At 42.6% G+C, this 24,972-nt stretch overlaps 1 protein-coding gene and 1 long non-coding RNA gene across 3 annotated transcripts in view; one reads left to right on the top strand and one right to left on the bottom strand.

The window, feature by feature from the left end:
• The window catches only part of STK31 (serine/threonine kinase 31), a 92,011-nt gene that overhangs the window by 9,978 nt on the left and 57,061 nt on the right, over positions 1–24,972 (top strand). Inside the window, exons 6-10 of the mRNA XM_090046766.1 lie at positions 3,377–3,535; positions 12,348–12,700; positions 15,123–15,318; positions 17,966–18,081; positions 19,873–20,032. Coding sequence (XP_089902892.1) covers positions 3,377–3,535; positions 12,348–12,700; positions 15,123–15,318; positions 17,966–18,081; positions 19,873–20,032 — 984 coding nt within the window. The remainder of the gene's footprint in view (positions 1–3,376; positions 3,536–12,347; positions 12,701–15,122; positions 15,319–17,965; positions 18,082–19,872; positions 20,033–24,972) is intronic.
• On the bottom strand, positions 6–12,301 carry LOC149864776 (uncharacterized). Of its 2 annotated transcripts, XR_016442278.1 has the most exons (4): positions 11,389–12,301; positions 2,795–2,929; positions 2,507–2,704; positions 6–1,435 (listed from the first exon to the last, which is right to left on the bottom strand). It is a non-coding gene; the product is annotated as an uncharacterized LOC149864776 (long non-coding RNA). The 2 variants fall into 2 exon arrangements; XR_016442277.1 differs by having other exon boundaries at positions 2,507–2,929.

Genomic DNA, 24,972 nt, shown 5'->3' with positions numbered 1-24,972 from the left:
AGGACCTATACATTATACTTGCATTATAATTATGTACTATTTAACTTCTGAATACATATTTGTGGAAACAAAAGAACCCTGCATCTGAGGTTTATTTTTGTAAACATGTAGTTATTAGTGAATATCATGCATTAAAATGATATGTTTTTATTTGCATAATTTGGTAGCGCCTATCTTTTCCAAGTGATATGCATTCTTCCGTTTCTGAAATGGTATCTGGCAGTAGAGATTGCTGTTTGTCTCAGTTAGTGTGGTGTTAATAATACCAAAGTTGCAGGTTTGATTCCGTGGTTAGACTAGATGATTTTTATCAAGGCAGCAAACATGGTTCTGGGGCCAGGACACATGATTTCTGAGGAGAGACTGAGGAGTTGAGGTTATTTAGTCTGGAGAAGAGACAACTGAGAGAGAATTTAACAACAGCCTTCAACTACCTGAAATGTGGTTCCAAAGAGGATGGAGCTAGACTGTTCTCAGTGGTGACAGATGATAGAACAAGAAGCAATGGCCTCAGGTTGCAGCAAGGGAGGTTTAAGTTGGATATTAGGAAAAACCTCAGTAGTGGCGTGGTAGTGAAGTCCTGAAATGGGTTACCTAGAGAGGTAGTGGAATTGCTATCTTTGGAGGTTTTTAAGGGCTGGCTTGACAAAGATTTGGCTAGAATGATTTAGTTGGGGATGCTCCTGCTTTGGACAGGGGGTTGGACTAGATGAACTCCTGACATCCTTTCCAACCCTAATTATCTATTATTCTTGTGCTGAGGGGAGAAAATGGTAGTATTAGTAATAATTGCTAAAATGAAATTGCTGATACTTATATTCTTCGTTTGGCTCTTTGTGAAGCTCCTAGGCTGCAAGACAAGCATGAGAGAGCGGAGTCTGAAGTGTCTGATGATTGCCTTTTGAACATTCCTTGGATTTCTCATCTGCCCTATGAAGACAGTCTAATTCTCTCCCCCTTCTGCCATGTTTTCTTGCGTCATCTCATAGCTAGCTTTAAATCTGGAAAGTTATCAGTGTCAAATTATTTTAGCATTAAAAAGTTTAAGCTTAGAGAGAGAGAAACTTCGTGTGCTTCCTAAATGACCCCTTCATTTAAAAAGAACTCAAGGTGTAACACAGGATTCCAGTTGGAGCTTCTTAGTTATTTGAGGGCAAGTAAATGAGGATATTATACACTTTTTGGATGGGATTTTCAATCACTTTTGTGTTATCACTGCTTCTTTTGAAGTAATTGTGCCCATGGAAATTTAAACCGTTCAAGTGAATGTTGAGTGCTTTGGAAATCTCAGCTGAAATGTCTTTTTATTTAATATACCATATTTTTTTCTTGTACAACATGGCCCAGGATTAAATGTACACCTTTTTTTATTCTGCCTTCCCAAAAACAATATTTCCTTATGTAGAACAGGGATGGAGATATAAATTCTTCAAGGCTGTGAAGGAAGAGGAGAGACACCAGAAGTAGTTAGCAGACAGCAGAATGGTCAGTTTGATCAGTAGAACATCAAGGCCATTAAAAAAGAAAGACTATTGTTAACATGTGTGGAATGAAGAACAGTGAATCTTTTAATCAATTGACTCCCTCAGCTGCCAGAAAAGAAATTCCACTGATGCTGTTGGACATTTGCTTTTGGAGTAAGAGTCAGTGGCAGGGCTGCCATTGTGGGCAGAAAAATTGGTTTTCTCACTTAAGATATAGACCTTGATTTTTTTGAGGGGACTGATTTTGGGGGTAAAAATGTGTTGTGTGTGTGAAAATAAGGGATATTAAATTTCCTGAAAAGAATTAGCTTGCTATTCAAAGACTTAGGTGCCTAGTAAGACTAAATCTGCTTTTATGTTAAAATAGCTTTGTAGATCTACTGAGAAACTAACATAACTGTGCTAGAATCATAGAACTTTGAAACTTCAAACAGTCTTACTTTTTAGGCTCACTTGTAATCATTCTGGGTTGGGCCATAAAACCTGAAGCATCCACTGTGAGAATTGTATTGAATGGACTGAATTGGGTTAATGAACAGTTAGTATGTATTTTTAAAGGCTGTCCTGACTTGAAAAAAGACAAAGCTGTTCGGTGCCCCCCAACCCTTATCTTTGTGCCCTCCCGTTCCCCCCCCAACCCTTACCTTCACTAACTAAGGCATTAGAGCAAACCCCTTAATGCTTATGATGGGAGGTCTTTTCTGTTTTTGAGGACAGACACTTAATGCATTTCATACTGGCTTCTTCCTAGTCCTCTTTCATGTAACATTTTTCTGTCAAATAACAAAACTGTAAGATGCTTATTAATAGTGCATAAAGCAGTGCTTCCCAAACTTTTCCTCAGCATGGCCCCACACTCCCAACTTGCAGTCCCTCACCCCTCCAAGTGTCCCCACAGCCCCCTGGCCTTTCCGGGGCCTCTCCCTCCCAACCTCCAGCTCTCCACTCCCCCCAGGTGCCCTAGAGCCAGGGCCTACAGTCCCTTGACCCCACCCCAGCATCACCCAAACCCTGGTTGCTACCTGTGGGAGGCAGCAGCTGATGCAGCCAGAGCAGAGCCCAACTTCTGCGTCTCCCCCCACATCCCTTTTGCTGTGGGTGGCACGGTTGGAGAAGAGCCCATAGAGGGGTGGGGGGGGATGCAGGCTGCTAGCTGTGGGCTTGGGGCTCCCTGCCCTGCTGTCCTCCCTCTGGGGGCTCCACAGACCAGTGGGCAAAACCTGGGATGGGAGAGAGTGCCACACCACCATTGCCACCAAGTTTGAAGTGGCTGCTACCCGCCCGATAGTAGTGGGGGCGCAACTCCGCACCTCTGCCGCGCATCACTTTGGCCATGATGGTGTAGCGCTTCCTCCTCTTCCGAGTTACAGGGTTGCACAGAGTTGCAGAAGTTTAGGGTCCCATCCTCTGGGCTGCAAGCTTGTGGTTGTTATAGCCTTGTTGTTCTGAAATGAAGGACATTTATATTTGGAAAGAGGAGGCAAATGCTGCCTTAAATCAACTAAAGGAGTAAATGGAGTTGTGAGCAGTGATTAGTTTCTGCTGTGAAGAAGAATCGAGAATAACAAGTGCTCAGGATTTTTTAAGCACAGAACAGAAGAGTCTTGAGTTTGAAAACAAATTATGTGGACTATAAGAGTGGCACTGCAGTGTGAGATGATAACTGTTATTTGTAAATTAAGGCTGTGTTTGTAATCCAGTCAATTTTGAGGGTGAGCTCCTTAGTAGGTTTGCTCTTACAAGTGATTACCTATTGCCCTTGATCAGATGCAGGATGTTCTTTGTGGAACAATACATATAATTCAAAATATTGTATGTTTTATTAAGACTCAACATATTACAGTAAGATGATTATAATAAAATTAAGCTTCTGTACTTATTTTATTGCATAGTGCCAAGTGTTCTACATTGATTATGGAAATTCAGAAATTCTAAATCGATTGGATATAGTTGAGATTCCGTTGAAGTTGCAATTTCCTGAAGTGGCTAAAAAGTACAGATTTTGGGGACTACAGATTCCAGCTAATCAAGACTTAAACCAGTTTGACCAGGTAAGTTTAAGACTTTTGATAAATATTTGTGTAAGGACCTATATAACATAAAGCCAAACTATCCACAGTAACAGTTCCTGAAGGATGACTGGTGAAAATGTAGTTACTCTCAGAGATGTGGAGCAGAAAATTTTCTAATTTTTTTTTCTATGGGAAATTTTCCATTTCTAAAAAATAATTTTCATAAAATTCATTAATAACAATGTATGGATGTCAGTACAATATTAGGCAAGCTTGGCAGTTTCAGAGTTGTAAGGAGTGATTTTCAGGTGATTATCCCTAGGAAGTATGTGAGAGAGTGCATGTATGTTGTATTGATTTGTAAACATGAGGGTAAATACATTCACATAATAATCCAAACCAAAAATCAAGTTATGAATTCACCTAATTGGCTGTGCATCAGATCAAAACCAAAGCTAAAATTCTTATTTAATCTCAGACTGCATCTGAAAACAAAGCTAAAATTACAGCTGTGATTAACGTTTGCTTCACTTTCAGTTGAGCAAACACAGAGCAGTGTCTCATTTCTTTTTGAGTTGGGAAAGTTGAAAGTGTTTGCGTAAGATGTGTTATTTTTTTAGTGCTTTTAGTTTCAAGTAGCCATAATAATGCCTAATCAGAAAAAAAATGAGTGTGTGGCATCATTATAGTGAAATTCAAGTCACTGAAGGAAGAAAGTTGGTAGATGTAAATGTTGCAGGCAGGAGTATGTTAACAGTGCAACAAGAATGAAGAAACATTTAATAACATGTAGAAACTGTCCTGAAAGAGTACAAGCCGTATACAGAAAGCTAATACAATGAAGTGGTGGAACAACATCATCTGAGAAAAGTCTACTTCAGGAATCCTATGTAAGTAAACAAATTAATATCATAAACAGCACACAGTATAGACTAGCATCTATATTGTTTTAAAATATTATTATTTTAGAAGTTGTTAATGCAACTCTGGAGTATTGTTTGTTTGTTTGTTTGTTTGTTTATTTAAAATATTTGTTTCCTGCTTTTCTGCTTGCACTAAGCACCCAAAGTGGCTTAAGCTTAACAATAATTAAACCCCCCCCCAACATCATAATAGTTAAATATTTCAACCCAGCAGAGTAAGCTTAGTTCTCTGGCTGATGGCAGAGGCCAGACTATGCTTCCTTTTGGCTCTGCAGTCCTAGGGCAGCATAGTAGCAAATTGAGCAGCAGAGTGTTCTTTCTGGCAGGAAGTGGGGAAGCAAGCTCCCTGCTGCTGTTTCTGATTGAGGCCAGACTAGAATAGGCTAAAATAGAAATCTTTCTCCTGTTTGTTGCAGGAACTTGGTAGCTCAAGTGAAATAGCAGATTTGCAAAAAATGAAAAATGAAAATGTTGAGCTGCCGGGTCTGGGGGAAGAAGCAACAGGATCCTCGCTTTTAAGATCACTGTTACCAGCTCTATGATCCACCATGAGTAGCTGTTCAAGACGGTCAAGCTTTTTATCAAGCTTTGTGGACAAAATGTCTCATCTGCTTTTTCTTGATCTACTTCTGACATTAGCTCGAGCTATATTTACAAGTGGTATGCCTTTTTCCATAACTGAAAATCAGTACTGGAAAGAACGTTACAAAGTGATTTGCCCATCATGTAAGTTACTGTCACATTATCGCTTATCACATTCTCTCTTAGGGACTATGACAGAGTTCAAACAATGGTTGTTCAAAGGATTGGTCAAGCAGAATCACTGACTGTGATGTCAGATGGATGGACTGATGTGCAAGGAAGTTCTTTATTGAACATTATGTTAGCAACACCTAAACCAATATTCCTGAAAGCAATTGCTACCAAATCTTCTCGTCATGCAGGTGAATACATAGACAAATTACTGAGTGAAGAGATTGAAAGTGCAGGTCCCTCCAGGGTACAAGTCCTTTTAACTGATAATGTGAGTAAGATGAAAGCTGCATGGCAAATATTAAAGTCAAACTATCCGCATTTAATAGTATTCAGTTGCCTTGATCATGAGTTGGACCTTCTGGCAAAGGGCATAGAAAGTGTGAATACAATGAAGACAATATCGGCAAACTGCAAAGCAATTGTGAAGGTATTCAGCAATCATCAGGCTGCTAATTAGACTTTGAAGAAATTACAGAAAGAGAAGCAGGGGAAGTGCACTTTTATTGCCAGCAGAAACTAGATGGGGCTCAGCTACGAAGTGTTTATATAGTTTGCTGTGCACAAAGAACTGTTTGCATTGTACTTCAGTAGATGACACAGTATCCCAGATTTATTCTCGTGAACATTTGGAAGCAGATTCTCAACAATGGTGTGTTCTGGGTTCGAATTCAAGGAACATTCAGTTTGCTACTATGAGTTTCAGTGGCTATCAAGAAAGTTGAAGGAGATGCACCAAACTTTTCAAATATTCCAGAGATATTCAGACAACTGAATGAAAATCTAATTGAGCTTTTTGCCTCCTTCACCTCTATCCAAAAAAGTAGTAAAATAAATGTTTACTAAGAGATCTGAGTTTGCTGCCAGATGAACTGGATGAGAGCAAAACCTTCTGGATCCTCAACACAGAGGACAGCATTCATCAGAAGATGAATTATGTACTGCTCTCAATACAGTTATGGAAGTAGCTTAAGAATGTCCCCAACATCAGCGAAATAGCCTTGATGACGGACAATGCCTAGTACTGTGCAAAAGAAAAGCTTTGGAGCAAAGACATTTGGCGGGCAGTGGAGAATGTGTGTCCTCTTGCATGTTGGAAGGGATGCTGTAATACCCGACTGTTGTCCAGGATTGCTATAAGGATCCTAAGCATTCCACCAATAGCAGCAGCTTGTGAATGGAAGTGGAAAGCTTTCAGCTCAATCAGGACAAAAAAGAGGAATAGATTAACAAATGAACCTACCTCTAAGCTTGTTTCTATATCTCAAAATCTCTCGCTTCTGAAGAATCAGTCAGAAGCACAATTAGTGGGGATGATGCAGTGTGCTGATAAGATGTCCTTGCCCATAGACTCATTGGTAAAACCATCCTTTAGCAAAAGAGAATGTGGTTCAAGTAGTTCTGAATCAGGTTTGCCTCAATCTGATTCTGAAATGGAACTAATATTAGTGCAAGTGATTCTACGGCTACTGACAGTGAAACTGGATCTGCTGCAATGACCTCAGCAGAAGAGAGTTAAATTCTGTTGAAATAGATGAGTGGACGGCATATCATGCACAGTTCTTTGGGTGTGCGAAAGTGAGTGTCAACAGTTTTCAGTGCCTTTGTTTTTTTCCTTAAACAGACAGTGTAAGGAAGTACATGCTATTGTGTATTGCCTTTGCATTTTTTACAAGTATTCCAATAAAAATAATTTCTTTCCACATAAAGCTTTGAATTTGTTTGAGTATAACATTTAAACCAGATGAAGTGTGCTGTATTTAATTTTTTAGTTTTGTTTATTAAATATAAGTCAAATAAACATGCTAAATTAGATCACCCCGTGTTTAGGACATTGACAAGTTTCTGGAAAAATTTTCCAATTCAAAATTTTTCAGAAAACTCACATCTCTGGTTATTCACCAAGGCCAGGGGCATTGTGGGATACTTGGAACATAGTCTGATCTCTTGCCATTTACTTTCAAAAACTAAAATGGCCATCTTAACTAATTGAGAACCTGACTCGGCAAAAAGGAGGGTGATCTTGTTGTTTTAGGAGTACTATTTTTTGGGGGTTTTTTTCCCCAGAATCTGCTACATATCCTCTGTGGAGTTGAACAAATAACATGGCTCGCTCGCTCGCTCTCCATCTTTAAAGGAAAAAGTATGTTCCTAAATGACAAGGGCACTGATAAACCCATCCAAGTTTGTGATTTGCTCCAATACCACAGTGACTGGTGCTACAGAAAAAAAATCAGTAAATTTAGGTAGAATAAATGTAGGTTGAAAGGACAGCTAGAAAAACACCTTCTTACCAGAAACAAATGTGAATTTGCTTCCTGTTTATAATGAATGGTACAGAAGAGAATTGGTTGGTTCAGGCCAGGTACAGACATTACACATTTACTGATATAAATTATTGGAAACTGGTCTATGCCCATAACATAGTTTCATAGTTTCTAGGGTCGGAAGGGACCTGAGGAGATCATCTAGTCCGACCCCCTGCCATGGCAGGAAAGAATACTGGGGTCAAATGACCCCAGCAAGATGTTCATCTAACCTCTTCTTAAAGACCCCCAGGATAGGGGCCAGCACCACTTCTCTTGGAAGCTGGTTCCAGACCTAGCCGCCCTGACTGTGAAGTAGCGCCTCCTGATATCTAACATAAACCTACCCCCTGCCAGCTTGTGACCGTTATTCCTGGTCACTCCTGGTGGTGCTCAGGGGAACAGTGACTCCCCCAATGCCTGCTGATCCCCCCTGACTAGTTTATAACAGGCCACAAGATCCCCCCTCAGCCTTCTCTTATGGAGGCTGAACAGGTTCAGGTCCTGCAGCCTGTCCTCATAGGGTCTGCCCTGTTGTCCCCTGATCATACGAGTGACCCTCCTCTGGACCCTCTCCATGCTGTCGACATCCCTCTTGAAGTGTGGCGCCCAGAACTGGACGCAGTACTCCAACTGCGGCCTGACCAGTGCCGCATAGAGGGGGAGGATCACCTCCTTGGACCTGCTCGAAATGCATCTGTGGATGCATGCCAAGGTGCGGTTGGCCTTCCTTACTGCCTCTCCACACTGCTGGCCCATGTTCATCTTGGAGTCAATGATGACCCCCAGATCCCTTTCCGCCTCTGTGCTGACAAGAGGGGAGTTCCCCAACCTGTAGGTATGGTGCCAGTTGTTCCTCCCAAGGTGCATCACCTTGCACTTGTCTGTGTTGAAACCCATCCTATTCTCGTCTGCCCACCCTTGTAACCTGTCTAAGTCTGATTGTAGCCTGTTGCATCCTTCCAATGTGCCCACGTCCCCCCACATCTTAGTGGCATCAGCAAATTTGAACAGGGTGCTTTTTACCCCCTCATCCAAATCGCTGATGAAGATGTTGAACCGTGCGGGCCCGAGGACCGAGCCCTGCAGAACCCCACTGCCCACATCCTTCCAGGTTGAGAAGGACCCATCCACCACCACCCTCTGGGTGCGGCCCTCCAGCCAGTTGGCGACCCATTTGACTGTGTGGGTGTCGACACCACAGCCCCCCAGTTTTTCTTAATGAGAACAGGGTGAGAGACAGTGTCAAAAGCCTTCCGGTCCAGGAAGACTATATCCACTGCTACCCCTGCATCTAATGATGTGGTGATCTGATCGTAAAAGGCCACCAGGTTGGTCTGACAGGACCTGCCACTGATGAACCCGTGTTGGTTGCCCCTAAGCATGCAGTCTCTTGCTGGCCCCTCCTGGATGTGTGCCAGCATAATTTTCTCGAACAGCTTGCCTAGGGTTGCGGTGAGACTAACTGGCCTATAGTTTCCTGGGTCCTCCTTCCTGCCTTTTTTGAAGATGGGGACCACGTTGGCCCTCTTCCAGTCCTCAGGTACCTCACCAGAGCACCACGAGTGCTCATAAAGTTGTGCCAGGGGATTTGCAATGACCTCGGCCAGTTCCTTTAGAACTCTAGGGTGGAGATCATCCGAACCGGCTGACTTGAATACGTCCAACCCCTCCAGAAGCTCCCTAACTAAATCCTCGCTAACCGTGGCCCAGGTGTGCCTCCCCCAGGGCCTGAGGGGGGCATCAGTTTGGTATACAAAACTGCTCTATATCTGTAATAGAACAGAAGTTTGGCGCACACAGACTGGTTTAAAAATGATGGAACCTGGTCTTAGGATTTGTCCTCCCAGTCCCTACTAAGGGAAAATGTTTTGTTCACTACAGATCTAAACTATGCCACTTACAGAAAACTGTGCAACTTAGATTGATTCTGCCTTGGGTTTTTTGAATGTCTGTACCTAGCCTAGGTTGATGCTGTAGTTGTGGCTGGTAACCACTCTGTTAGGGTTGCCTAATGGGATCCATTATAACCAACTGCTCGTAGATGGCTTTGTCAAAATGCAGTTGTGTGAACTTTAATTTCCTGTGGTTGTGTTCTGTTTGGTCTGAAGATGTTTTTACCACCCTCTCCTCCTCCAGGAAAAAAAAAACTCCAAGAAAAGCATCCAAGGAAAGGGAAACTTCAGTTCCAGCATTTCCTATTTTTTTGACTAAGTGATGTTTCAACTTCTAGATTTACTGTAGTGTTTGATTATGTAATAATTCATTTATCATTGACAGGCTTAGGAAATGGGAAGATGAGAACTTGATGGTGTTTAACACTGAAAAATGCAAGGTTCTCCATCTTGGGAGGAAAAACCTCCAGCATCCTTACAGGCTGGGCAGTGTTTTGCTGGTTAGCGCTACAGATGAAAGGGACTTGAGGGTCATGATTGACCACAAGATGAACATGAGCCTTCAATGTGATACTGTGGCTAGTAAAGTGAACAAAATGCCGACTTGCATCCATATTTGCTTCTCAAGCAAATCCCAGGTTGTCGTTTTCCTGTGGTACTCGGCCTTGGTGAAGCCGCAGCTGGGGTATTGCATCCAGTTTTGGCTGCACAATTCAAAAAGGATGTGGAGAAGTTTGAGAGAGTCCAGAGAAGAGCCAAGCGCATGATCAGAGGTCAGGAAAACAGACCTTATGACAACAGGCTGAGAGCTATGGGACTCTTTAGGCTGGAAAAGTGCAGGCTCAGGGGCGATCTGATGGCGACCTATAAGTTTATTGGGGTGTTCACCAGGATCTGGGGGAACGATTGTTCACTAGAGTGCCCAAAGGGATGACAAGCTTGAATGGTTATAAACTCCTGCAAGACTGTCTCAGGCGGGACATAAGGAAGAATTTCTTCACTGTCCAAGCCTCCAAGGTCTTGAATAGCCTGCCATCGGAGGTGGTTCAAGCACCTATGTTGAAGGCCTTCAAGAGAAATTTGGATGCTTGTCTTGCTGGGATCCTATGACCCCAGCTGACTTCCTGCCCCTTGGGCAGTGGGCTGGACTCGATCTTCCAAGGTCCCTTCCAGCTCTAATGTCTATAAAATCTATGACATCTATATTGTGTTCCATTTCAGGTTGTGGATATGTAGCCGACCACTACTTTTATTTTAATATACTCTATAGTAGTGAGGACTTAAATGGGAGGTAGTTTTAAGCTATGTTTAAACTCATGGCAAATTATTTATGCGACTATGGTTATAAAATGCTGGCAAAAATGGAGGTTAAAAGAATGTCATAAACCACAACAATAATTAAAATAAGACTACCCCTTGTATTACTGAAAGGATAACCTTTGTACAATACTATTAGATACTACTGTTGCCTGGGATCTCCAAAACTGCTTCAGTACCCAATTTTGATTGCAGGTCAATGGAATTGTGGACATTTAACTTACAACTGCCATTACATCTTTTTAAAGTTTGGGGATTCTTGTCTTCAATAAGTCCATTTGCTAGTGAAAAGTAGGTTGAGTTGAAGAAGAAACTACTCATTATTAGTGTGGCGAAATGCCGGGCTAGCGGCTCCGGCACCGCTTAGGGGAGCCACGGGCTTTGCGGAGTTGTACGAGCGCGCAGCTTGTGGGACAGAATTGAGGTAGCTCTTAGCCGCCCTCGAGGTTCGCCGAGTTGGCACAAGTAGACGACTTAGAGTAAGTAGTTAGTGTCTCTTAATCTATAGGGTGTCCGTTGGTTCACGAGGTTCCAGAGCCAGCCCTTGCGTTTCAACAGTGGAACTAGTCCAAAGCTAGGTGCGGCTGCCGACTCCTTAAGTCCCAGAACTGGTCAACGGCTCATTGATATGGAATGTTAGTAATAAAAGTTATTACAGAGTAGATATAGAGTAAAATAAAAAGATTTTATTCACTCACCTGGCCTCACCCTCTTACAAGTAAGAGAGGAGGCCGGTTGGAACGAAGTTGCAGTAAATACAAGTATAGCGAGCGTAGGTATGCTGTCTAAGCTACGATGAGAGGCAGTCGAGAAGTGGAGTCTCTGATGTCTCTTCAGTTACAGTATGCTGGATACTAAAGGGGTCTGTTGGTTCACGGGGTTCCAGAGCCAGCAGCTGCCGACTCCGTAGTCCCAGAACTGGTCAACAGCTCATGAATGGGATATTCTGTAGGGTGTCCGTTGGTTCACGAGGTTCCAGAGCCAGCCCTTGCGTTCCAACAGTGGAGCTAGTCCAAAGCTAGGTGCGGCTGCCGGCTCCTTAAGTCCCAGAACTGGTCAACGGCTCATGAATGGGAAATACAAAGCAATACTGTAACACGGTGAATCGTTGTCAGTTGTCAGATTTCTGAGGCCTTTGTTTTCGCTGGGATACGCCCAGGCGGGGAGGCTGAGAACCGGTCTGCGGGGTGATCAGGCCCACAGGGTTTTCCAGTTGTCGTCTCTGCTGCTTTCTGCTTTTTTGCCTCTTTTATAGATGTTCGTTGGACTGCCTTTATGACACTAACTATAATACACAGATAGGATAATTTTCTTTTACATAATAGTTACTAGGCAGATTTTCTACACAAGTTTTGTTTCTGTAATACTGACACTTTTTAGATAAGAGGTAAAATTTATAGAGTATAGGTGTGGGGTCTACTGCTAGCAGAGCATAGTACCAGGCACTTGTTTAGACTAACAGTAAAACTGCAAGGCAATAAAAAGCGGTACCAGGCACTTGCTTTAGATAACAGCACAGGCCTCAAGGTTACATAAATGTGAAAGTGCTGCGCGGCAGTTATACAGAAAAGGGAAAATAATATAAAGTCTTTGCTAAAAACTATAAGATAGTTACAATTAGCAGTTTTTATAACTTCTGCAAAATTTTATTTTACAGGGGAGGAAATTCTTATGCAGCCTAACTTTTGAAAAAAAGATAAGGATGCGACACAAAGCGCTATATCAGGATGGTACCATTGTTGCCCAGGCAGAATGTGGAGAAGTGGATATTGGGGAAGAGATGGTTAAGAAAGGGTTTGCTGAAAAATGCAAGTTTCCTCCCAATGCTAGCGGCTGTGAAGAGAAAAATTCAGATTCAGTTCAGTGCCTGGCTTGGAATGTAAAAGGTTCAGTTCCCTTGTGGGCAAACAGGTGCAACCCTGCAGTGTACAGCAGAAGAAAAGCGTGTTTTGGTGACCAGCTAGCTACCAGCCTAAGGAATTCTACTGGAAACCATATGTCACTTGCCAAGTAAGACAACAGAGGGTGATAGATGAGTGTCTTGGTGTTTCAGTTAGACCGAAGGGTATGAGCAAGAGAGGTGGTGTGAAGACAAAAAAAAAGATTAATCAAATATATAGCTAAGATGTTTTGTCTTCTACAAATATTTGTGCTTAACTAACTAGAACATTTTTATGCAGGTTGTATTTCTGATGATTGCTTGAAGTATCGTCTTAGGGCATGTGTAGACGAAACCAGGGCCCTAAATAGAAGCTGTGGGTCTTAAAAAACACTGCTTCTGTTTAGGGCTGATTTAAAACCCTGTGTTGTGCACACACCCTGCTGACTTACCTGCCTCTTCGGCGGGGAGGGGAGGGCAAGCTGCTAGGGGTCGGAGTGGTCCCTGGGCTGCAGGGGTGGGATGGTGCTCCCCCCTGCAGCAGCGGTGGCCCTCCCCCAGGTGGCACTTGCCTGCAGGTACCCAGCTTGGGAGGTCCCAGGGGGGCACTGCAGCCATGGAGGGAAGCACCAGGACCCTGCACAGCCCAGGCAGACAGGCTTTGGTGGAGGGGGAGAGATCAGGCTCACTGCTTTCCTGGGCTGCTGCCAGGTTCCCTGCAGGGCTTCCTAGAGAGCTGTGGAGCTGCATGGAGCGGTGCTTCACTGCAGCTGTAGGGGCAGCAAACTAAAACTCCTTGAATACTTTTTAGTTTATTGTGCCCCAAGTTGTTTACGGCGCATTATGCTACTGAATTTCCTAGAGCAGCTGGAATTAATGTGCAATACGCTGCCGAGGTGTGCAAACACCAACAGTATTAAAGCGGTGCAAAAGCATTTTGCCTGTTTTAAAGTGTCATGCACACACGCCTCTTGTTTCATCTATACACGGCCTTAGATTTGTATCTGAAGCAATAAATCTCTACAGAGATGAAGACTCTTGATTTACCTGAACGCTTCCATTGCCAATTATGTGGAATCAGTAATTCTGTTGAAACCATTTAATTGCCAATTATGTAGAATGTAAAATACATTTTTTTTTTCTGGAAGGACAGGTACTGTTTGGCTGTTTATTAGTGTGGGAGAACAATTTTATGTTCCTATGAAATGAAGGCAACAGTCATAATTCAAAGTAAGCCCTAGGGGGAAAAAAGGTACATCTGTCTATATGGTGTGTTTCATTTTACATTGACAAGAGGTCATTGGGGTTGGTGACTGCCGTCATCAGTATTCTTTTTAAGGAGACTCATCATTATGGTATGTAGGATTGCCATGGGAACCAGCTACCAAGGGAAAGATTTGTGGGTGGAAAAGATGCTGCTCAGCACCTAGAAACTTAAGATAGCAGAATAAATCTTTTTTTTTTTTTTTTTAAATCACTGGCACTTTGTAGTTGGCTAAACTATTTAGGAATTTCTAGAGCACCACCGAAGCAGTTGAGAGCAGCCTTCCCCCACAGTGTGGGCTGCAATTTTATATTCAGATCTAGACGATCAAAATAAATGTCCACATCGATGTTTGTTGTAACTATAATTGGATGTACATCTACAGTAGCTTTCTAGTAAACTGCCTCATCCCTGAATAATTTTAACTAGTCAGCACTGCCTTCTGAGTTTTAGAGAAGCTTAGGGCCCAATAAACAGTTCTCTCTTCCACTCAATAACAGCATTGCCTACAGAAATGTCTTTACCGATCTATTGAAACGGTATGTGGCTAGCAGACAAAGACATCTTCTATTTCCACTTGGCCCCTTAATTGTCTTTAATGCTGTATATTTCACTTTATTTACTTAGAATTTATGCATAACTACTGATGAAGGAAACCAGTCATGAGAGGCAGTGATGAATTGTTATGAACCTAAAATCAAAGAGTATATATGTCAGAAGTAGATGAAATGATTTGAAGTAGTTTGCCAGAGAAGTACTGCATATATCAAATCATTGCTCTTAAATATGGAAAGAAATAATATTCTTATAATTATAGGTTGATTTCTTATAATTATAGGTTGATTTGAGTTCTGAACAGAAAAGAAAAGCTATAAAGTGCTTGGACCTATTTTATAGTTAAAATATTTGAGTTACAGAAAGGCTTCATTTGCCAGGGCTGCAATATATTGTACTGAGGTTTTGGTCAGTAGGAATGGAATTTAATTGAAAACCTTCCATTAAAAGTCTTTAGATGTAGTGGAAAGTTTGTTGCAAGCAAGTGAAATCTAATAGATTTGTGTAGTGTATAATTCTTTTTTGGTGTGGTATACAAATTAGTTCGATGACCAACACAGGAAGTTTACCACTCCAAAGAAATAAAGCATGACTGTGTGGATAGATGCTTATAAAATAGGTCTCTGGTTTTGATCAATGTGACTTGGGGAACTTTTATAGTAGCGATTAAAGAATTACAATGGCTTGATAAGATGAGTATCTGTATTTCCTTAACCTTATTTCATTTTTGTTAGGGAAAAAAATACAGCTTCTGACTTCAATGTGGGATCCAACGTCAGTTTGGCAAAAATAAAACGGGATCAGGCGCTATTTGAAGAGAATGAAAAGCTTAAAGGGGAGAGAGAAGCTATTAAAGAACAGAATCAAATTATCCTACAGAACTATAAAGAACTAGAACTGAAGATGCAACATCTTAAATGTGAACTGCAGGTACATGGAAGAGTGAGCAGAAACTCCATTCTCCTGGTGCCTTTTACCATCTAGGTCATATAGTGTAATCTGGTAATCTCATAATCTTGTGGTGATAGGCTTTTTTCTCTCATTTCTCTCTTCTATACTGGGCTCTGGTTCCCTTATTTGGAAATCTGTTTCTATAAGAGCAGGGAAAAAGATGTCCTTGTATTAATAAATGGCCTGAATCTTCTTTTTCTAACATTGTGGTCTGAAACTATTATTTATTTATTTATTGGATACAGAGGTTGGTACATTTTGGCTATGAAATAGTAGTAGACACCTTTAAATCATCTCCAGCATGTTGAATCGCAGAATTGAATTAAATGGATTGCTGCTTCAACTGTATGACCAAAACTAAAAAAAACTTTAAAAACAAACGTGCATATGGTATGTTACAGTGAAAAGTACTGATCCTAGCTGAGAAGTACATAGTACAGCAAACCCTTGCCATTTATGGAGAGATACGTTCCGATCCCTGCAAATGGTGAAATCCATGAATACTGATGCCCCAAGTTGTTTAAGCCCTGATGGGACTCCCTGTCAGACTGACAATGCTCCCCGTCAGACCCTACGGCCACCCCCTGCTCTCCTCCCCATTGTTTGTGGGGCTCCCCTGCAGCGCCTGGGGACTAACTTCTTCCGCCTGAGCGCAGCCACGGCTGCTCTAAGCACCACTGCGGCTGCCTCTGGTGGCGGCACAAAAAATGCCACCGCCTCCTTCCATGTCCCCGGTGTTCACTCTCTGCCCACCTCCTGGCTCTGCCCTCCCCTGCGAATATTTGAATCTGCGAATCTGGAGTTCGCGAATAGCGAGGGTTTCCTGTACTCTGATAGTAGAGTTACTAATTTATTTTCAAAATGGATAAGTAAAACATGGTTTCAAATATAGTGCTTGACAAAAAATTATAAAAATGAGGGATTGTCCCCAGTTAAAGGGCTCTTAGATTCTGGGAAACACAAGAACTTGAATCATGTCAATTTCAGAAATACCAAAATAGAAGTTTGATAAATTTTCAGTGCTTGGGGCTAGGCAGGTCTCTTCTCTTTCTGTAATTGTGAATTAGAGAAGGGAAGTCCTCAATGATGAATACGAGTTTTTGGGTATTGATAGAGTGAGCTGCATTCAGATGCCCATTGTTGTTCCCCACCTGCTGGACAGCAGATCAAATTGTAATGAACAGAGAGGAGAACATGTGGGTGGTAGTTCAGGTGGGAATAGAGCAAGACTTTTCAGAGCCACCTTTGTTATTCACTTGAGACCAGTTGCCTCTTTAGGAGAGTGTTGCTCTTTCCCTGACCCAGAACTGTCCCAAGGGCTTCCATCTGAAGACAGTATCTATTATATACTACTACTAAGTTATTTGAATACTTTTGAGTGTAGACTGGTTTTCATAGGGTATAGAACTTCTGCCTTCTGAGATTTGTGATTCTTTACTTCTTCCTTCTGTGTTTAAAGATGAACTAGCCTTTTCTTTTAATTGCAAGTAAACTTGTTTAAATGAGAATATGGTGAGACAGTGCTTAAAAGCCAGGTCTTTCCTCCTCTTTATCAAGTTTTCTTGTTTCATGTGCTCTTGATTTGCAGATTGAAGTTTTCTAAAACAAATTTGAATGTGTGTGGTTACAAATTCATAGTGAATTAAATGTATAAATGCTGTTACTTTTAAATGCTGCTAGTGGTAGGGTATCTTACTTGAGTTTTGCAGAACTTTAAGACAAAAAAACAAAAATAGTGAAAATAAAGGGTGGTGCAACAAGTTAAGCAGGTACATAAGTATACAGGAATGAATATACCTCAGTTCAACATATATCTAAATGTTTACAGTAGCTAAGTCTTCTTAATAACTCCTGAAAGTCTTTGACACCTAAAAAAAAAAAAAAAAAAAGGGCTCAGAGCTAGACATAGAAAGAACAATTTAGAGCTTTATCAGGAATTTTTACAATATTTTTCAATATAATTTTTTTTATATTTTGGTCTGTGTGCATAAGGCTGAACACTTTATGGCCCCCAAAGAAGGAATAACCCCCCCCAACATATCTGATTTATGGCTGCAAGCCCTGTTGATGCCAGACTGGGAATCCTGGAGGTGGAATATATTTCCCCTTCTCCCTCCAAGTTCCCTTCCCCCTCTTCATTTTTTCTTACCAGTCTTGTTTACTTGGGGGGAAAATTATATCAGAGGTGGCATTGTTCTACTGTTTTGGTTTTATCACAGTAAGGAAGTCGATGAATTTCTGGATTGTTTTTCTGGTAGAGCAAAATGTTTTGAGTGTAAAATCTGAAATCCAGCTTATTAAACTTTAAACAAAAAAACCCCCAACCACAACAAATTAACTCACTGGAGCTCTTTAATGGTATGAAATGGGAAGAAAATGAAGAATTGTAGGCATGTGTCTGTGTGTGTAATAACACATTCGCATACATTTTTAAAATCACAATGTATGTGATTTATATGCGCATGCAATCATGTTTTATAGCCAAATTGCTTTAAAACACAGACAAAATACCTATATTTCTTCTCTAGCTAAAATTGCAGTAATAGTGCTCTATTTGGTAATAGAAGCTGACTGTGTTCTTCCCTCCTCCCTTATGGTAAAATAAAAACCCCAATCAAAAATATAGGAAGAAAAGAAAGCTTCTAATGAAACTCAGAAACAGTTGGAGAAAACTTTGCAAACGTGTGTTGGAATTAAAATGAGAAATCTGGCTGCCAAGTTCAAGATACTGAAAGAAGTTAGGTATGTACATCTCTCTTAAACTATATAATTTTTCTGTAATTCCATTAAATTATTATTGATTACTTTTTTCCTTTTTCTAAAATGAGTGTGTTTGTTTACTCTCTTGTTTTCTATATATTGTGGAAATTTTATATTCCATATAAAAATTGATTTTAAAAAATGTAACTTTAGAGAAGACTTGCACTTTTTTTTGAAAACTTTGAATGAAATCTGCACCTTTTTCCATTTATCAGTGTGATAAAGTTGTTCTTTTTAATGACCTTCGTGTTCTTTTCTCATCATTGTTGTAAATGGGGCTTAAAATCCCAAGTACTGCAGAAAACATTTGGATTAAAGCACCTACTTTTTTTTAAAAGCACTTGCACCACAAAGTATGCACCATATTTACTCAATTAAAGACAAGGTTTCTCCCCCCTCCCCCATTTAGTAAGGGGAGGGAAAAACCCTGGGCTTACATTCGAGCAAGGCGGGGCAGGCAGCTGTGGCCGGAGCCGGAGCTGTTGCCTGTCCCCCTCTGCCTCCACCCCATGTGGCTCTGTATGCCCTAACTGTCCTCCCCTGCAACCTCCAGTCTTCCCCACACCCTGCACTGCTTCTCTTTCTCTTCACCTCTGCTGCATTCCTCCTTACATTTGCTTTGTGCCAGCAGGCTTTGTCTCTGCAGCCTGGGACACAGAGTGTGGCTCCAGCCTGGCTCTGTAGCAGTGACAAGGAGCCAGCACTGCTGCTATGGACCAGGCTGGAGCAGCAGTGCTGGCTCCATGCCATTACTGCTACTGGCTGACCTAGAGCCATGCTCTGTGTCCCAGACTGCAGCAGCAACTGAGCCTACTGGTGCAGAGCAAAAGTAAGGGGGTGGGGGACTTCAGTGAGGGGGAAGGGGAGGTGGGGACATAGGCTGGGGCGGGGGTCAAGCTGCCTGCCTCCCTTGCTGCCTATCCCACTGCCTCTAATCTCCCTGCCCCCTAGCACCACCTGCTGCTTGTCCCATTACTAGCCCCCCATATGCCCTACCACATGCCCCCACTGCTGCCTGGTCCAGTGTTTGTCCCCTACCACTTGTCCCATTACTGCCCCACCCCCCCATCACCTGCAATAGTGAGGGGGGTGGAATTTAAGATGATCCTCCAATAATTAGATTCTATATATGAAAAATTATATTGAATTATAAATGTTGTGTGTAGAATCTGATTATTTGGGTCTTACATCCAAGGTGGTTTTGTATTTGGGTAAACATGGTACGTTAGTGATTTGTTTGTGTCTCTTTATGTAGTCAGTTACATCTCTGCTCCTTTTTTGTATTTGCTTTTTGTTGTGTTGTAGGCAGAGTGAAACAATGGAGTTGTGAAGGATAGCTATAAAAAGTGCGTTTGTGCATACAGAGGAGACTAAGAAAAAAGTGATCGTTTGCTTTAGTGAGAGAGGTCTCTTAACATGTTTAAGGGGTAAACTGGGTATTAACCTTTCAAAGAAGACAGCAGTATGAGGCAGAGAATAGAGAAATATAAAAATGAATAATAAATTGAAAGGGAGACAAGGAAGCAGTGAGGAAACTTCAAGGAAGAGGGATGATAGTTCTGTACCACAAGGAACTACCTATATTTTGATGAATTCCTGTTATCTGTAGTTGGTTCTGAAACAGAGTTAATGTGTTTGATATTTTAGAGCAATTTTAAGTAACGCTGGTGGGTGATATTTTTTTCTAAAACTTTTGGTGCTTGAAGAAAATTATTTTTCCAAATAAAATTGTCTTGTTGAATGCCTTTTTTTGCCCCTCTCTTCACCAAATAGGAATAAAAAAATGAATGTTTGTTTTGGAGATGACTTATCAGAAGCTGTGGAAGTAGTTACTGAAGGATGCCTTGCTACTCCGTCGTCCTTGGAAAATTTGGAGAAGATTTGGACAGAGTATAACTTGGCTCAAGAGATGATTCAGTTATGCAAAAATGTGGTGAGTTGGATTTTTTCTGCAAAGTTGAAACTTGTTAGCTGTTGACAGTACATTCTGCTTATAAATGAACTCTGTTATCATAAATGCAGAATTCAAAACATCTTCAATGTCTTGGGTACTATAGTGCAGCATTTGCCAGGAACTAATTCATTTGTGGCTGGTTCATTTTATTTTTAAGAAAATTAAGCTTACTGTAAATGAGACTTGGGGGCCTCTTAAATCTATCAAAGGACGGCAGGTAAGAGGTTTTGTGTTGATAACAGAAAACTAGTTTCATCTTTAATTCTGGAGATGCTGGGCTCTCCATGGTACCCTTGCAAATGCTTTTTGAGGCTGTGTACTAATTGCTGTTTTTGTGATAGGGAGAAAACAAGTATATTAAACCTATGACAGCTGGCCTGGTGGCCTTGTGTAGGAGAGAGCTTTAGGGAACAGTGTTAATTTCCACATTTTCCGTGCAGACCCAGGTCCTTCCCTGGTGTTGGCATTTGCTGCTGCTAGACTCCATTTTTCTCCTTTTTGTTGCCAGAATATGCAGCAGCACAGACTGGATTGAGCTATTAAACACAGCTGATCTGGAGTAAGGAATGCTTTGTGTTTGAAGCACAGGGCAAGGATGATGGTCCATAATGGAGCATAATTATGATGCCTGTATGGTAAACTTACTGTCTCTATTGACATTATCCTCAAGTGTGCTCTGTTACTCCAGGTAGGCTGTCTGGTACACCAGAAGCAATGTAGCCACTTGTGCTTGTGTGGGTGGGCTAATTGTTATCTGTGAGCCCCTCTACATGTGCAGGTAAACTTGCAATGGGATCTAACTCCCACTCGCTCGCACCTTCTGCCATTCACCCACTTGCACCTGTGCCATGCTATGCATGCATGGCAACAGGCATGATGGTCTATTGGATCCCATTACATCTTATTGCCAGCGCAGAGGGAGCCTGATCTCGGGGTTCCCTGCTGCCGCACATACCTGCATGGCTTGGAGATGCAGCTGCCACAACCTTTGACCCTGCTACCCATGCAGATTAAAGTTTGATAGCAACCAGGTATAAAGTTAGTACATATTTTAAAGGTCTAACTTTTATAGTGGGTTGGAGCTTTTTATGGCATAAGTACTTTGCATGTGTAGCTGGTCTCAAGGTAATTGCACAGTTAACTAGTATAGAATGGGCCTCTTGCACAGTGGAAAGGATATGCTACTGGCTTAGGGGTTAGCTTATTTGGAGCAGAGCAGCATGCTTTTGAGGGTGGTGCTGCTGGGGATGATGAATTTACTGTGTAGACAGAGCCAGTGCTTACCTATCTTATAATTGTGTTGCAGAGTTTAAAATATTGTTGGTAAGGGGTCTTAATATTTTTGGATGGAAGGTGTTATGTTATAGTAACAAGTCTTGTATAGTGGTCTTAATCCATAGATCTCAAGGTGCTTTAGATAGCAAGGTGTCCTAAATGCAAAGTAACATCCCATTAGTATATCTAGCTCTCTTTTGACACCTTTCCTATTTGGGCTTTAAAGGCTCAGTTCAGTATTTCTTTAGACAAAATAACCCCCAGGGATTTGTCACTGCTAGAAAAAAGTAATTTTTAAAAAGATTTCAAACCAGTAGAAAACAAAGTCTTAATCTTTTCTTAATTGTACACTAATGCCAGGAGCCTGGGCAACAAGCAGGACGAGCTCGTCCTCCTGCTCAGTGCAAAGAAATATGATGTCATTGGGATAACGGAGACCTGGTGGGACTCCACCCATGACTGGACCACGGGTATAGAGGGCTATACCCTGTACGGGAGGGATCGTGTTGACAAAAGGGGCGGGGGTGTAGCTCTCTATGTGAAGGAAAGCTACATGTCCCTGCAAGCTGATGTTGGCGACCGGCATGGACAGCTAGAGACCCTCTGGGTAAAAATTCGTGGGGAATTCGGCACAGGGGACACAACGGTGGGAGTCTACTACAGACCTCCCACTCAAAGTCCCGAGCTTGACCAGGAGTTTGCCCGGGAACTGACTGAGGCTGCTTGCTCCAGGACCTTGGTTGTCATGGGTGACTTCAAGTACCCGGACATCTCGTGGGAAGATCACTCAGCTAAATCTGAGCGGGTGCAAAGCTTTCTCTCATGCGTGGATGACCTGTACCTGACCCAAGAGGTCTATGGCCCAACGAGAGGCAAAGCGCTGCTTGACCTAGTACTGGCTACGGGGGACGACCTAATAGGCGACCTAGTGATCGATGGGAAGTTGGGTGACAGCGACCATGAGCTGATCACCTTCACCATCCGCCATAAAGCTGGCAAGTCAGTCAGCAACACAGAAGTCCTTGTCTTCAGAAAAGCCGACTTTGACAAGCTCAAGAGGCTAGTCGGTCAGGCCCTCAGGGACCATGACCCCAGGGAGATGGGAGTTCAAGAAGAGTGGTTGCTTCTCAAGGAAGCGATCCTCAGTGCACAAGCTCAATCTATTCCAACACGGAGGAAAGGCAGCAAGAAGGCACAGCATCCCCCCTGGCTCTCGAGAGACCTAGCGGACCTACTGTGGCTAAAAAGGAAAGCCTACAAAGGATGGAGGACGGGATTCACCTCCAAGGAGGATTACTCCACGCTGGTCCGGTCCTGCAGGGAGCAAACCAGGAAAGCCAAGGCTGCAACTGAACTCCAACTAGCTTCAGGCATCAAGGACAACAAAAAGTCCTTTTTCAGGTATGTGGGAAGCCAGAGGAAAAGCAAGGGCAATGTTGGACCCCTGCTAAACCAGATGGGGCAACTGACAACTGACGCCCAGGAAAAAGCCAACCTATTAAATAGGTACTTTGCGTCAGTCTTTCATCAGTCACACGGGATGCCCATGCCTGCTATGGGACAGGGAAATCTGGGTGAGGGGGATCCCCTACCCCCCATCAACGCTGACCTTGTGAAGGAACACCTTGAGAAGCTGGATACCTTCAAGTCAGCTGGCCCTGACAACCTGCACCCCAGGGTACTCAAGGAGCTGGCGAGCGTCATAGCCCAGCCCCTGGCACGGGTCTTTGAAAACTCCTGGCACTCTGGTGTAGTGCCCGAAGACTGGAAGAAGGCCAATGTGGTGCCGATTTTCAAGAAAGGGAGGAGAGTGGATCCGGCTAACTACAGGCCCATTAGCCTGACTTCTATCCTGGGGAAGATCTTAGAAAAGTTTATTAAGGAGGCCATACTTGAGGGACTGGCCCAGGCTAACATTCTAAGGGACAGCCAGCACAGGTTTGTTGCGGGTAGGTCTTGTTTGACCAATCTCATTTCCTTCTATGACCAGGTGACCTATCACCTGGACAAGGGAGAAGAGATTGATGTCATATATCTTGACTTCAGAAAAGCTTTTGATCTGGTATCCCATGATCACCTCTTGGCCAAACTGGCCAGTTGTGGCCTTGGCTCCACCACGATCCGCTGGCTGGGAAATTGGCTTCGTGGTCGGACCCAGAGGGTTGTGATTGATGGCAGTCACTCATCATGGTGCCCTGTGACCAGTGGGGTCCCTCAAGGCTCTGTCTTGGGACCCATACTGTTCAACATCTTCATTAATGATGTGGACATTGGAGTTAGGAGCGGACTGGCCAAGTTCGCTGATGACACCAAACTTTGGGGCAAAGCATCTACGCCAGAAGATAAGCGGGTGATCCAGGTTGACCTGGACAAGCTCAGCAAATGGGCAGATGAGAACCTGATGGTGTTTAACACCGAAAAATGCAAGGTTCTCCACCTTGGCAGGAAAAACCTGCAGCACCCTTATAGGCTTGGCAGTGCTACGTTGGTTAGCACTACAGAAGAAAAAGACTTGGGGGTCATCATTGACCACAAGATGAACATGAGCCTCCAATGCGATGCTGTGGCTAGTAAAGCCACCAAAATGCTGGCGTGCATCCATAGATGCTTCTCGAGCAAATCCCGGGACGTCATTCTCCCCTTGTACTCGGCCTTGGTGAGGCCGCAGCTGGAGTACTGCGTCCAGTTTTGGGCTCCACAATTCAAAAAGGATGTGGAGAAGCTTGAGAGAGTCCAGAGGAGAGCCACGCGCATGATCAGAGGTCAGGAAAACAGATCTTACGATGACAGGCTGAGAGCCACGGGACTCTTTAGCCTGGAAAAGCGCAGGCTCAGGGGTGATCTGATGGCCACCTACAAGTTTATCGGGGTGACCACCAGGATGTGGAGGAACGTCTGTTCACCAGAGCGCCCCAAGGGATGACGAGGTCGAATGGTCACAAACTCCTGCAAGACCGTTTCAGGCTGGACATAAGGAAGAATTTCTTTACTGTCCGAGCCCCCAAGGTCTGGAACAGTCTGCCATTGGAGGTGGTTCAAGCACCTACATTGAACACCTTCAAGAGTAAATTGGATGCTTATCTTGCTGGGATCCTATGACCCCAGCTGACTTCCTGCCCTTTGGGCAGGGGGCTGGACTCGATGATCTCCCGAGGTCCCTTCCAGCCCTAATGTCTATGAAATCTGTGAAATCTATGAAATCTTTTAAGCAAGTCTGCTCATTGCTAAGCATTGCAGAATTATACTGCTACATTAACTTATGAAATGGAGTAGAAAATGACCTATTAAGAGAAGTGAAATGCCTCTTATTTTCTTCATCTGTGTTGAGTTATTAAGAAGTACAGTACAGTACTAAAAGAAATATTTTAAAATGTTCAGTTCTTAGTAATTTATCAGGTTACTTGTAAACTAAACTGTTTGTTTTAAAAAAAAAATTTCATGCTATATAAGCAATACCTACTGCTAATACAGTGGTTAACATTAAAACAAATGAGGATTTTAGTTTGATTACTTTTATAGCGAGCTGGGCATAAAAAAATGGAAATAGGCTAGCTTCCATGGCTAAGATTGACAGAGAACAAATAGAAAAGGGTGTTTGTAAGCTTAAATATACTTTTCTTTCAGGAAATTTCCTGATTCCAGAA

Source organism: Crocodylus siamensis, chromosome 5 (genome assembly GCF_052110815.1).
Source record: "Crocodylus siamensis isolate JL-2025a chromosome 5, ASM5211081v1, whole genome shotgun sequence".
NCBI classification, from domain to species: Eukaryota; Metazoa; Chordata; order Crocodylia; family Crocodylidae; genus Crocodylus; species Crocodylus siamensis.
This window is presented reverse-complemented; position numbering and strand designations above follow the sequence as displayed.